Source organism: Carcharhinus amblyrhynchos, chromosome 12 (genome assembly GCF_965287045.1).
Source record: "Carcharhinus amblyrhynchos chromosome 12, sCarAmb.v2.hapA, whole genome shotgun sequence".
In the NCBI taxonomy this organism is placed as follows: Eukaryota; Metazoa; Chordata; class Chondrichthyes; order Carcharhiniformes; family Carcharhinidae; genus Carcharhinus; species Carcharhinus amblyrhynchos.
In genome coordinates this window covers 7,588,328-7,602,918 of record NC_137335.1, presented here as the reverse complement: position 1 = coordinate 7,602,918, position 14,591 = coordinate 7,588,328, and the positions used below count along the sequence as shown (strand labels likewise).

The 14,591-nt window shown below is 45.3% G+C and overlaps 1 protein-coding gene across 4 annotated transcripts in view; it reads left to right on the top strand.

Annotated features, from left to right (window-relative positions):
* The window catches only part of LOC145350763 (1-phosphatidylinositol 4,5-bisphosphate phosphodiesterase beta-4-like), a 451,544-nt gene that overhangs the window by 392,657 nt on the left and 44,296 nt on the right, over nt 1-14,591 (top strand). For all 4 annotated transcript variants that reach the window (XM_080200036.1, XM_080200037.1, XM_080200034.1 and 1 more), the window contains 2 exons: nt 1,096-1,211; nt 11,837-11,912. In XM_080200036.1, coding sequence (XP_080056162.1) covers nt 1,096-1,211; nt 11,837-11,912 — 192 coding nt within the window. The remainder of the gene's footprint in view (nt 1-1,095; nt 1,212-11,836; nt 11,913-14,591) is intronic.

Below are 14,591 nucleotides of genomic sequence, written 5' to 3'. Positions count from 1 at the left end.
TGAAAGAATTGCTCCTCTGGACCTTTTTGTATCTCTCCCCTCTCACCTTAAACCTATGGCCTCTAGTTTTAGACTCCCCTACCTTTGGGAAAAGATATTGACCACCTAGCTGATCTATGCCCCTCATTATTTTGTAGACTTTGCTAAGATCACCCCTAAGTCTCCTACACTCCAGAGAAAAAAAATTCCTAGTCTGTCCAGCCTCTCCTTATAATTCAAACCATCAAGTTCCAGTAGCATCCGAGTAAATCTTTTCTGCATTCTTGTAGTTTAATAGTAATGTTATTTGAGTAAGCATGTAACCCTCCATGTGCCCAAGGTTTGGTCTCCAAGGGAAGAATGTATTTCATAGAATCATAACAGTGCAGAAGAGGCCATTCGATCCATCCAGTCCGTAGTGACCCTCTGACCCAGTGTTTTACCCAATCCCTCTTCCCCGCCCTATGCCTGTAACCCCATTCATGGCTAATCCATCCAACCTCCATGTCTTTTGGATTGTGCAAGGAAAGCAGAGCACCCGGAAGAAACCCATGCAGACATGGGAAGAACGTGCAAACTCCACACACAAGGTGACCCCAGCTGGGAATCGAACCCAGGCCCCTGGCATTGTGAGCCTCATCATACATCTAGTCCCTCACTCAGGCACTGGGGTGCATGAACCGCAAAGGTGAAAAGATGGCTGCACAGATAGACCTGTCATGCACAGCACATGGTGACAGGCCCATTACTGGGTTAATCCTAGGAGCGGTAAGACGAGGCTCTTAAATGGTCATTAATTGCCCACTTAAGAACCTCAGTTAGCGCTGGGATAGGAAGGTTGACCAAGGGCCTTCAAGCCCAGAACGTAACTCGGGCAGAGGCAGGAAGATGGCGGCGTCTGCTGCATCACTACCCTGCCTAAATAAACGTCCTCCCTGCCTTCCAGCTCACCACCAGCGAGAGCAGAAGGTTCTGTACCATCAGTGAGCAAATTAACTCAGCCAACATGTCCTCCTGTTCTGGGTGGGGGGGGGTGGTTTGTATTATGATGTCCCCCTATCTAATATTCTACCAAACTGTCAAAACATTGCCGCTGATAACTAATTCTTATTCTAGGAGCACAGCACCACTCAGAAATCACATTGTATGCAAGTGGACAAAATGGTGGCGCAGCACGACAAGGAAAAGTTAACGCAAGAGAAGATTCTAGAAAAGGCAATCAAGAAAAAGGGGTAGGTGCCGGCTTATTACTCAGTAAGTGCAATGTATGGTGCGAGACCATGAGGGAAGAAGGTGAAGTGAAGAATCGTGAGAACACAACACACACACTGTGGGATTTTATGGCCTTGTTCATCCCAAAATCGTAAAATCCTGCCCAAGGTCAACGGACCTTCCCACAATCGGCCCCCTCGCCCGCTCCGATTCCCGTGCTGGGTGGGGCGGTAAAATTCCTGAGGGGGCGGGGCTTCTCCAATCTCATCTGTGGCTCACCCGCTAATCCCTCTAACTTACGCATCCCGGGATGCTAAGGGGCAATTTAGCACAACCAATGCGCTTAACCTGCACATCTTTAGAAAAAAAAACCAGAGGAAACCCACGCAGACACAGGGAGAATGTGCAAACTCCACACAGACGGTGACCCAAGCAGGGAATCGAACCTGGTCCCTGGCGCTGTGAGGCAGCAGTGCTAATCACCGTGCCACACATTCTTGTCTCTGGAGTTTTAAGCCCGGGGCGAAGTTGTAGTTCTGGCTCGTTTTTCCAGATGGTAGAGGAAAGGCAGAACAGGGGAAGCCTTCTTCCTTCTCCCAACAGTCTTGTTTTTACACAGTGATCTATTCAATCCCCTTATTGTGCCTTCCATTCTTTAGTCCCTGGTGTCAAACAGTCCTGCAAATCTCCATCAGTCATTGCCAATGGAATCTTCGAAAATTCCATGTTAGTGTTGATTGCATGCTAGATTAGCACATGATGCAGAAAGCATGGGAAGGTGATGTTGATGGGTTTAGCTCAAGACGGGATGGGGGTTAGTATGGAGTATAGCTACCAGTTGGGCCAAATGGGCTGTTTTTGTTTTGTAGGCCTCAACATGAACAAACCCACCAATTGGGAGTTGTCTCCGTGTCTTTGGCTATACTTCAGCAGAACAAGACCATGCCTTTGGCGTTAGTAGAGTCAGGCTTCAGTGTTGGGGTTAAAAAGTTTAGAGAATGTCTACTTGGGGGTTTATAATGGGATTGGGGATTGGGTGCAAAGATGTACTTTCAAGATATGGGCCAAGTGCTGGTAAATGGGATTAGGTGGGATTTAAGGTGTTACTTGTGTGTCAGTGCAAGCTCAATGAGTCAAAGGCCCTCTTCTGTACTGCGTGATTCTATGAAGTAACATCCCCAACCATCATTCCAACAGTCTCCCGAACGCGAATCCCTAATATCATATAAATTGCCAATTTTAATACATAAGTTGCACCTAAGGGCAAGGCTTCTCTGACCTCATCCTTGGCTGTCCTGCTAATCCCTCTAACCTACGCATCCTGGGATGCTAAGGGGCAATTCGGCATGGCCAAATGCACTTAACCGGCACATCTTTAGAGAAAACCAGAGCACCTGGAGGAAACCCATGCAGATACAGGGAGAACGTGCAAACTCTGCACAGATGATGACCCAAAGCGGGAATCGAACCTGGGTCCCTGGCGCTGTGAGGCAGCAGTGCCAACCACTGTGCTGTCACGCCGCTCATTCTTATCGAATGCCAGGATGTGATCTCTAATGAGCCGTAATATCCGTGATGAAGGATTCCTAGCTTTGCTTACCAGACAGGCATTCGGAAACACGCCTAGAGAGGGTGTTTCAAAATTCTGCTGTTACCCTTAGCATGTGCACAAGCATTCCACGTCCTTCTACAGGCATCCGGGTGGCACAGTGCTTAGCACTGCTGCCTCACAGCGCCAGGAACCCGGGTTCAATTCCGGCCTCAGGTTACTGTCTGTGTGGAGTTTGTACATTCTCCCCATGTCTGCGTGGGTTTCCTCCGGGTGCTTTGGTTTCCTCCCACAGTCCAAAGATGTGCGGGTTAGGTGGATTGGCCCTGCTAAATTGAGCTTAGTGTTGGGGTATTAAGGGTAAATATGTGGGGTTGTGGACCTGAGTGGGATTGTGGTCAGTGCAGACTCGATGGGCCAAATGGCCTCTTTCTGCACTGTAGGGATTCTATGAACCAAGTGGTGTAAAGCACTCATCCCATACTTGGGTTTGCAGTCAAAATGTTTCACAAACTCTTTACGATGGGCGCAATTTTAAGGATTAAGTATTATTTTTAAAGATATGCCAGTGTGCAGAGGAGGTTTACTAGGCTGATAGCGGAGTTGAGGGGGTTGAGTTATGAGGAGAGGCTGAATAAACTGGGCTTGTACTCGTTAGAGTTTAGAAGAATGAGGGGAGATCTCATTGAGACGTATAAGATGATGAATGGGATGGATAGGATAGAGGTGGAAAGACTCTTCCCGCTCAAAAAAGACAGTAGGACTAGGGGGCACAGCCTCAAGGTAAAAGGGGGGCGGTTTAGAACGGAGTTGAGGAGGAACTTCTTCACTCAAAGGGTGGTGAATCTCTGGAATTCTCTGCCCGTTGAAGTGGTGGAGGCTGCCTCGCTAAATATTTTTAAGACGCGGGTTGATGGGCTTTTGATAGGAGAGGGGATTAAGAGTTATGGGGAGAGGGCGGGAATGTGGAACTGAGCAGCGACAGATCAGCCATGATCTTATTGAATGGCGGGGCAGGCTCGAAGGGCTGGATGGCCTACTCCTGCTCCTATTTCTTATGTTCTTATGTTCTTATGTGCGCACATAAAAGAGTTAAACCCCTTATTCATTTGCATTTCAGTAGTAAGCCGCACATAATAGTGCACTATTGAAAATAAATTGTATCACACTGTTTTCTAATTTGCATTATTTTCAAAAGCCTCGGCGGACGAGGGTTCATTGTTCGATATACGTTCAGGTGCATATGAGGATTGGAGATGGGGGTGGAAAAAGTGGGGGGAGGGATGGGTGAGGGCTGAGTAAAATTTCAATGGCCCACACATCCTAAACATCCCCCTCATTGTTCTTGGAACAAAAAAGGTGCGAACAATTTCTGGTCGCAGTTGAATGGAATTAATAAGCATTTTGTAAATAATCCACTGTCAACATTCACTGCGTGGTTGTTCTCTTCTCTCGGACTCATAATATTGTGGGTTCAAGACTGGTTTCAGAGTCTTGAGCCTGCAGCCTGGGGCTAAGTCTTCAGCAAAGTCATGGGAAAGTGTGGATGGCCTGAGATCTTGGCCAGGATTCTCCTAGCCCAGGGCAGTCCAGTGAGCCAGCGATCGAGGGGTGCGTGGAAGGGAGGGGGGGGTGGAGTCCGTAAAACCGGTGATCTGTAGGTTGTCGGGCTGCCAGTGATCGGACACCAGTGATCCGGAGAACATAAAACTAGGAGCAGGAGTAGGCCATCTGGCCCCTCCGCTGTTCAATAAGATCATGGCTGATCTTTTTATGGACTCAGCTCCACTTACCCGCCCGCTCAGCATAACCCTTAATAACTTTATTGTCCAAAAATCTATCTATCCTTGCCTTAAAAACATTCAATGAGGTAGCCCCAACTGCTTCACTGGGCAGGGAATTCCACAGATTCATAACTCTTTGGGTGAAGAAATTCCTTCTTAACACAGTCCTAAATCTGCTCCCCCTTATTTTGAGGCCATGCCCCCTAGTTCTAGTTTCACCCACCAATGGAAGCAACCTCTCTCCTTCGATCTTATCTATTCCCTTCATAATCTTATATGTTGCTATTAGATCGTCCCTCGTTCTTCTGGATTCCTGCACATTTTTTAACACTAAGAGGCAATTTAGCATGGCTAATCCATCAAAACTATACATCTTTGGAAACCAACGGGCAATTTAATATGGCCAATCCACCTAAGCTACACATCTTTGGACACAAAGGAGCAATTTAGCGTGGCGAATCCACCCAAGCTACACATCTTTGGACAGGAAGGGGCAATTTAGTGTGGCCAATCCACCGAACTTACACTCCTTGGACACTAGAGGAGCAATTTAGCATGGCCAATCCACCTAACCTGCACACCTTTGGCATTAAAGGACAATTTAGCATGGCCAATCCACCTAACCTGCACATCTTCTGCGTATGTGAGGAAACCGGAACACCTGGAGTAAATCCATGCAGAACGATCACACCAAAAACAAACTTGAAGGAAATGGCTGCATTAATTCTGTCAATTAAATATGCAATTAAAACCAAGATTAATTGAGATTAATTTTCCCATTCATTTGCAGGCCCAGAAAATAGTGGAACTCTTCAATCCATTTGTAACATCTCAGCTGTAACCAGAGTACCACCCTCGCTTCTGCCCCATGCTAGTTGGGTTTTTTTAATAGTTTGATGGTTTTAAATCTTAAATGATTAAAAATGTAGATTTTGGAGACATTTATGTCAATGTCAGTTTGATCAGACTGATTGCTGACCCAGATCTCCTGTCTCACACACTCAGACACATCAAATTCCTAACCTATCAGTGGTTATATATAATTAGATTTGGAAATAAGATTGATTTTGTCGATGACGACGCATTGATATCTGGATTAAGTGTCTTCTTTCTTTGAAGTTTATCCCTAATTTTGATCTAGGCTTACATTGGAACATACAAATTAGGAGCAGAAATTGGCAAATTCAGCCCTTCGAGCCTGCTCCGCCATTCAATCAGATCATAGTTGATCTCTCCGTGGTCTCAAATCCACCTCCCCATCCATTCCCCATATCCCTTTAACCTGTTCTTTTATTAGAAATATATCTATCTCCTCTTGAAACCATTCACCGCGCTATGGGGCAGCGAGTTCCACAAATTCACCACCCTCTGCGAGAAGTAGTTCCTCCTCATCTCAGTTTCAAACCTACCACCTCTCAACCTATACCTGTGACCTCTCGTTGTAGATTGCCCCCCAAGGGGAAACATTTGGTCTACATTTACTCTATCAATCCCTTTTAAAATTTTATATCCCTCGATCAGATCCCCTCTCATCCTTCTAAACTCTAGTGAGTATAAACCCAAACTGTTTAACCTCCTCGTGTGTCAACCCTTTCATCACCAGAGTCAACCTGGTGAGCCTCCTTTGATTGTCTCCAATGCTACCACATCCTTTCTCAAATAAGGGAAGGGTAGGTCGTGCCTTACTAACCTTATTGAGTTTTTTGAGAAAGTGACTAAAGAGGTGGATAGGGGTAAGGCAGTTGACGTGGTATATATGGACTTTAGTAAGGCGTTTGATAAGGTTCACCATGGAAGACTTCTGCAGAAATTGCAGATGTATGGGATTGAGGGTGATCTAGGAAATTGGATTAGGAATTGGCTAGCAGATAGGAGACAGAGGGTGGTGGTTGATGGTAAGTATTCAACATGGAGTTCAGTTACGAGTGGTGTGCCTCAGGGATCTGTTTTGGGGCCACTGCTGTTTGTAATTTTTATAAATGATCTGGATGAGGGTATAGTTGGGTGAATTAGTAAATTTGCTGATGACACCAAAGTCGGAGGTGTGGTAGATAGTGAGGAAGGGTGTCTTAGTCTACAGGGAGACTTGGACAAGTTGCAGAGCTGGGCTGAGAGGTGGAGGATGGAGTTTAATGTGGAAAAGTGTAAGGTAATTCACTTTGGCAGGAATAACAGATTTGTAGAGTATAGGGCTAACGGTAGGACTCTGAATAGTGTGGATGAACAGAGGGATCTAGGTGTATGTGTACATAGATCCCTGAAAGTTGGGAATCAAGTAGATAGGGTTGTTAGGAAGGCATACGGTGTCTTGGCGTTTATTGGTAGGGGGATTGAATTTAGGAGCCGCAGCGTCATGTTGCAACTGTACAAAACTCTGGTGCGGCTGCACTTGGAGTATTGTGTGCAGTTCTGGTCCCCACATTATAGGAAGGATGTGGAGGCTTTGGAGAGGGTGCAGAGGAGGTTTACCAGGATGTTGCCTGGTATGGAGGGGAGGTCCTATGAGGAGAGACTGAGGGATTTGAGGTTGTTTTCGTTAGAAAGAAGGCGGCTACGAGGGGACCTTATTGAAACATATAAGATGATTAGAGGTTTAGATAGGGTGGACAGTGATAGCCTTTTTCCTCGGATGGAGAAAGCTAGCACAAGGGGGCATAGCTTTAAATTAAGGGGTGGTAGTTATAGGACGGATGTCAGGGGTAGGTTCTTTACCCAGAGGGTGGTGAGGGATTGGAATGCCCTGCCTGCTGCAGTTGTAAATGCGCCTAGTTTGGGGGCGTTTAAGAGATCCGTGGATAGGTTTATGGATGGTAAGGGTTTGGTTTAGGTTAGAGGGTCATTGTTTTTTAACTGGTCGGTGCAACATCGTGGGCCGAAGGGCCTGTTCTGCGCTGTAATGTTCTATGTTCTAAAACTGGACACAGTACTCCAGATGTGGTCTCACCAACACCCTATACAATTGCAACAACACTGTTCTGCTTTTATCCTCCAGTTCTTTTGGAATAAATGGCAACATTCCATTTGCCTTTTTAAAAATGCTGTTTTCAGTGAGTCATGAGCAAAGGCACCAGATCCTTCTGCCCAGACACATTATGAATCTCTTATCCATTCAGATAATAATTTCCCTTTCTTTTTTTTATTTAGGGGAGGGGGGGAAATCATAGATCAGAGAATCATAGAACCCTACAGTGCAGAAAGAGGCCCTTCAGCCCATCGAGTCTGCACCGAACACAATCCCACCCAGGCCCTACCCCCATGCCCCTACATATTAATGCCCACTAATCCTTCTAACCTACATATCCCTGGACACTAAGGGACAATGTCTTAGCACGGCCAATCAACCTAACCCGCACATCTTTGGACTGTGGGAGGAAACCGGAGCACCTGGAGTGAACCCACGCAGACACGAGGAGAATGTGCAAACTCCGCACAGACAGTGACCCGAGCCGGGAATCGAACCCAGGACCCTGGAGCTGTGAAGCAGCAGTGCTAACCACTGTGCTACTGTACCGCCCAAAATCTGACTTGCGCATGTACATGGCTCACAAAATCACAATCGACCCACATGTGACTTCATGAAAGATTTCACATGGGGGTGGGTTTGGTAATGATTTGAGAGACACGATACGATTCACGAGGAGTGTGGAAGTGGACTGATTAGAAGGCCAATGAGGTTATCTAACACAGTAACCCATCTCCCAACGTCATTTGAAGACTCCCTAATCACCAGCCCCTCCACACCAACTCACATTCCCCGATGGTACCAATGCCCCTTCGCAATCATTGATACTGAACCAAATAATCCAAGGAAAAAAATCATTGTCATCCTTTAAAAAAAGTGCAACACAAGAACCGGCCCTTCAGCCCCCCAAAACTGCCTGTTACGTTTGCAAACAAACATGGAGCTGCTTATTATTGGCTCATAAAGTTTTAACAGTTCTTGGTTCAATAAGACGACTTGTTGAGCTGAAGCTTTTTGAAACCCAGCCAAGCATTCATAATGGAGCAGCTGTTGTGACAAAAGCTTTCAGCTCCACTGACAAAATAGATGTACATTTCAAAGCAAACTGCCTGCCAAGGAATGGAGGGGGAGCAGGTGCGGACTATGCTTCTTCAACCTTCAGAAGCAGAATTTTATTCAAACAGCCTGATCTGCCAGCCCAATTAAGCCACAGCGCAAAAGCATGACGGCAGAGAATTTTCTGTTACATTTTTCATTACATTATGGTGCCTTTTTTTTGCAAATTGTGCGGAGGGTGTGGAGAGTCTACAGAAGGATCTAGATAGGCTGGGCGAATGGGCCAGGAAATGGCAAATGGAATTTAATGTTGGCAAGTGTGAGGTGGTCCACTTTGGTAGGAATAATGGTAGGAAGGATTATTACTTACGTGGCAAAAAACTGCAGCAGGCGACGGTGCAGAGGGACCTCGGGGTCCTTGTGCATGAGTCGCAAAAACCCAGCTTGCAGGTGCAGCAGGTGGTCAGGAAGGCGAATGGGATGCTGGCCTTCATAGCGAGGGGGATTGAATATAAAAGTAGGGAGGTCTTGCTGCGGCTGTATAGGGCATTGGTGAGGCCGCAGCTGGAGTACTGTGTGCAGTTTTGGGCGCCGTACTTATGCAAGGATATTTTGGCCTTGGAGGGAGTGCAGAGGAGGTTTACTAGGCTGATGCCGGAGTTGAGGGGGTTGAGCTATGAGGAGAGGCTGAATAAATTAGGCTTGTAGTCGTTAGAGTTTAGAAGAATGAGGGGAGATCTCATTGAGACGTATAAGATGATGAATGGGATGGATAGGATAGAGGTGGAGAGACTCTTCCCGCTCAGAAAGGACAGTAGGACTAGGGGGCACAGCCTCAAGATAAAGGGGGGCCGGTTTAGAACGGAGTTGAGGAGGAACTTCTTCACTCAAAGAGTGGTGAATCTCTGGAATTCTCTGCCCGTTGAAGTGGTGGAGGCTGCCTCGCTAAATATTTTTAAGACGCGGGTTGATAGGTTTTTGATAAGAGAGGGGATTAAGGGTTATGGGGAGAGGGCGGGAATGTGGAACTGAGACACGACAGATCAGCCATGATCTTATTGAATGGCGGGGCAGGCTCAAAGGGCTAGATGGCCTACTCCTGCTCCTATTTCTTATGTTCTTCTCCATTGATTTGATTTGATTTGATATTGTCACATGTATTAGTATACAGTGAAAAGTATTGTTTCTTGCACACTTTACAGATAGAGCATACTGTTCATAAGAACATAAGAAATAGGAGCAGGAGTAGGCCATCTAGCCCTTCGAGCCTGCCCCGCCATTCAATAAGATCATGGCTGATCTGTCGTGGCTCAGTTCCACTTTCCCGCTTTCTCCCCATAACCCTTAATTCCCTTGCCTACCAAAAACCTATCTACCCGTGTCGTAAATATATTTAGCGAGGCAGCCTCCACCACTTCAATGGGCAGAGAATTCCAGAGATTCACCACCCTTTGAGTGAAGAAGTTCTTCCTCAACTCTGTTCTAAACTGCACCCCCCCTTATCTTGAGGCTGTGCCCTCTAGTCCTGTTGTCCTTTCTGAGTGGGAAGAATCTCTCTACCTCTGTCCTATCCATCCCTTTCATTATCTTATACGTCTCTATAACATTCCCCCCTCATTCATTGAGAAGGAAAGGAGAGAGTGCGGAATATTGTGTTACAGTCATAACTAGGGTGTAGAGAAAGATCAACTTAATACAAGGTAGGTCCATTCAAAGGTCTGATGGCAGCAGGGAAGAAGCTGTTCTTGAGCTGGTTGGTGTGTGTCCTCAGACTTCTGTATCTTTTTCTCGACAGAAGAAGATGGAAAAGAGAGAATGTCCGGGGGTGAGGGGTGGGGAGGGTGCGTGTGGGGACCTTAATTATGCTGGCTGCTTTGCCATGGCAGAGGGAAGTGTAGACAGAGTCAATCGATACGAGGCTGGTTTGCGTGATGGATTAGGCCACATTCACGACCCTTTGTAGTTTCTTGTGGTTTTGGTCAGAGTAGGAGCCATACCAAACTGGGATACAACCAGAAAGAATGCTTCCAGAAGTAATGCTTGTGAACAGTTACACACTGCTGGCCAGTATAACTTTGCAGAACAGGTCTCTCTGATGAAGCATCACATTGAAAACATATCTACGATTTCAATTGATGCTACAAAATGTTCATGTGTCCTGAACAGGTTTTCCATTTCTTCACAAACTCTGAAACACGGCATGCTTTTAATAGGCTTTCCAAACACCGCACCACCAGACAAAAATAGTGCATGGGGGAGGGGATGGAATCTAATTTCCATTCGCTGTTTAAAATGGGGAACCCAGCCTCAGTGGTGTCCACCAGACATTCCTGATCTGTAACAAGGCTGGAGGAAAATGGTGCGGGATCAGCATGCAACAAGAAAATCAAATTTCCTTCCAAAAAAGCATCAAAATGTCCACCAGAATCACCCAAACAAATACAGCCCAAAGTCTTCAGTCTTGATAAGACTGTAGTTGACTCTGTAATGTGTGGGCTGATCATGTGGCAACAAGTACATAGACCTTAAATTCATTGGTTACGCAATGTCCATAGAATTGTAAAATCCCTACAGTGCATAAGGAGGTCATTCGGTCTATCGAGTCTGCACCAACTCAGCATCTTATCACCACCCGCACAACCCCCATAACCCTCGTCCACCTTACCTAAGCAACCTAACCTACATATCTTTGGACACCAAGGGGTAATTTAGCATGGCCAGTCCACCTAACCTGCAATCTTTGGATACTAAGAAGCAATTTCGAATGGCCAATCCACCTAACCTGCACATCTTTGGACTGTGGGAGGAAACCAGAGCACCCAGAGGGAAACCCACACAGACACAGGGAGAACGTGCAACCTCCATGTTAGCTTTAAGAATGTAAATACAATTTTGATAATCGCTCTCACCCAAATCCTTGTCCATAGATTTCAACACACTCCCCAAAAAGCCAGGGTCACAGTAGCATTCAAACGTACCGTTGATCTATTAACAACGTGTGGGACTGTCACAAGTGGACTGTGTTGGCATGTTTCTTCTGAGTGCAGGATTGCCCCAGAACTCTGAAGTAACTTATCCCAACTGTCTGCCAACAAGGATATGATCCAGTGATTCACGATGTAAATATGTTACAGAGGAACTACTTCCCTTTATGCCAGTAAAATAAATGATTACATTTCTCAATATGCTTCAGCATTCAGTCTCCTGAGATGAGCCAGAACACTGATTATTAGTAACCAGGGGCAATAGGACAGAAACGTTATTCATGTTCACTCTGTTTTCCTTATTTTTCAGAGAAAATAATTGTACTGATTTGAAGAAAGAAACAGAGGTCAAAATAGAAGCACTTTCTTCAGACCACAAGCTAAAGGTATTGTAATGTTGCATTTTAACCTATTCTACACAATCCAGTTCTGTACTAAATGATGCATCGGAATGACTAGGGATGTGGATTCCGACTGAACCTGCACAAGATAGGAATGCCAGCAACAAGTCAGAAAATAATTTGAGCTTAGCTGAATAAAGAGACACATTGTTGAAGCTTTGCACTTTGTACGCTTCACAATTTAGCATGGCCAGTCCACCTAACCTGCAATCTTTGGATACTAAGGAGCAATTTAGAATGGCCAATCTACCTAACCTGAACATCTTTGGACTGTGGAAGGAAACCAGAGCACCCGGAGGGAAACCCACAGATGCAAAAATGCCAAATTTCAAAGGGAACAACACTTCCTGCTGCATAATTAAAGGGTACTGATTGGTTGGCAAGTTGACTCTGATTGGCTCCAGGGAAATTTCTCGAGCAGCGTAGCTTGTTGCTCCCTTTGAAATTTGACATTCTTGCATCTGTCCTGATGAGTGCAAGGCAAGAAGCTTTGACAGTATGTCTCTTTTCTCAGCAATACTCTATACCAGCAAGCAAAAATTGTTTAGTAACAACTTACGTGTGGAAATTATTGGTGCACAATCTATATGTTGAAAGTTTCCCTTATAATTTTCATCAACGTCCAAATGGGTTGTTCCAAACACTGCTTTCTCTACAAGTTGGCCATTATATTTACGCCTACAAAGGTTTCATGCAGTATTCCAAATAAGCAAGGGCGGGATTTTACGACTCACTCGACCCGAAACCAGAAAATCCCGCCCAATGTCAAAGGACATCTCCATTGTCCGCTCCCCACCCGCTCCAATCCTGTGGTGGGCAGGGTGGTCAAATTCCGGCAAAAATCTCTTGGAAAGAAAATTAGTGACCATCTAAAATTTTATTCACCAGTAAGTTCGATTCAATTGATCTTAGAATAGGTAAGCACATGAATAAATGCCAGCTTTAGAATGTACAGAAGAAGATTATCACCAAATGAAACTCCATCCTTAACACTATCACAAATTCACGTATTCACAAGGCAGAGCAATTATAACTATAATCCTTCTGGCCAATGATAGATAAGAACAAGGGTGAGATACTCCAACCTCCTAGCCGCTTAGTTCCTGCCAGCGGGAAGTGACTCGTTGTTTGCTAGTGGCCCAGATTCTCCAGTCCTGCCACCGTCCATGGGAATTCCCATTGACATCACCCCACTCCAGCAGGAAACCCGCAGGAGGGTTGCACTGCCGGCAGGACTGGAGAATCCTACCAGCATGGACGGCGAAGAATTCCGGCCCATCTTCCTCATTTTGTCATTAGTTGATGGTGAAATTCCTAATGCCTTTAACAGTACTTGGCAGCTTTATGCACTTGTATGACGTCCTTTCGTCTGTTATTCATCATCACCCTAGAGCCACTACAGTGCAGAGGAAGGCCATTCAGCCCATTAAGTCTGCACCAACTCTTTAGCAAGGTCTCCCATCCAGGCCTTATTCCTGTAGCCCCATGTTATTCTAGGTGTTGCTTGTCTACATCAGGCAACACCTATGTTAAATTACCAAACAAAGAAATGTTACACAAGGATGTTAGATCGTACGTTACAACAGGGATGGGAGGAGTGCGCAGTTTCTCTAGCCCCACTTCTCCGCAAGTCAAACTATTAATTTAAAAGTTAATTCACTCACCAAAATGGCCAATTATTTACCTTCATTATCGTTAGACCCAGAATGAAAGAATCTGGACCCAAGCTTCTTTCGATAAATGTAGAATGGTTGACTTATTATAAAATAAAACTTTTTTTTAAACCAGTTGGAAGAACTGGTTTAAGTTTATTTATTAGTGTCACACATAGACTTACATTAACACTGCAATGAAGTTACTGTGAAATTTAGCACGGCCCAAACCAATACGTCTTTTGGAGTATGGGAGGAAACCGGAGGAAACCCACGGAGTCACGGGGAGAATGTGCAGACTCTGCACAATGACCCAAGCTGGAAATTGGACCCTGGTCCCTGGCACTGTGCCAGCCACAGTGCACGTTCTCTCCAATTCTGCGTGGGTTTCCTCCGGGCGCTCCGGTTTCCTCCCACAATCTGAAAGACGTGCAGGTTGGGTGCATTGGCCATGCTAAATTCTCCTTCAGTGTACCCAAACAGGCGCCGGAGTGTGGCGACTTGGGGATTTTCACAGTAACTTCATTGCTGTTGCCGTGGTTAACGCGCAATCTGAAATCTAGAAGTATAACTATCCCGTTTAAAATTCCCAGCGCACGCACAGACAAACAAACAAATAGAAAGAAGAACAAAGAAAGTAGGCAGTTATTTGAAGTGTTGGACAGCTTTCCTTAAAATGAATTGTGTAGAGACTAATTAAATAGTCATGTAAATTCTAGGGTTTAATCATGTTGCCACTCATAACTCTACAAACCATTGCATTGTTATTTTTTCACCTGCCATGGTATCAGTAAAACTTGGGTAAATTACTTTTTTCATCTCTATTCATGTTACTTCATGTCAAGTTTAAAATTAAAGGAACATTGAAGATTTCTAAACTGAACCTTAAAAAATACAATGCAGTATTACAGATTGGAGTCTCTGAAGAGATGGGCAGTTGAAGAGCAGACTTTGGGGGAAACAAAAAAAAGATAAAGATTGCAGGGTTTCAACCATGTCGATCTGGAGCATC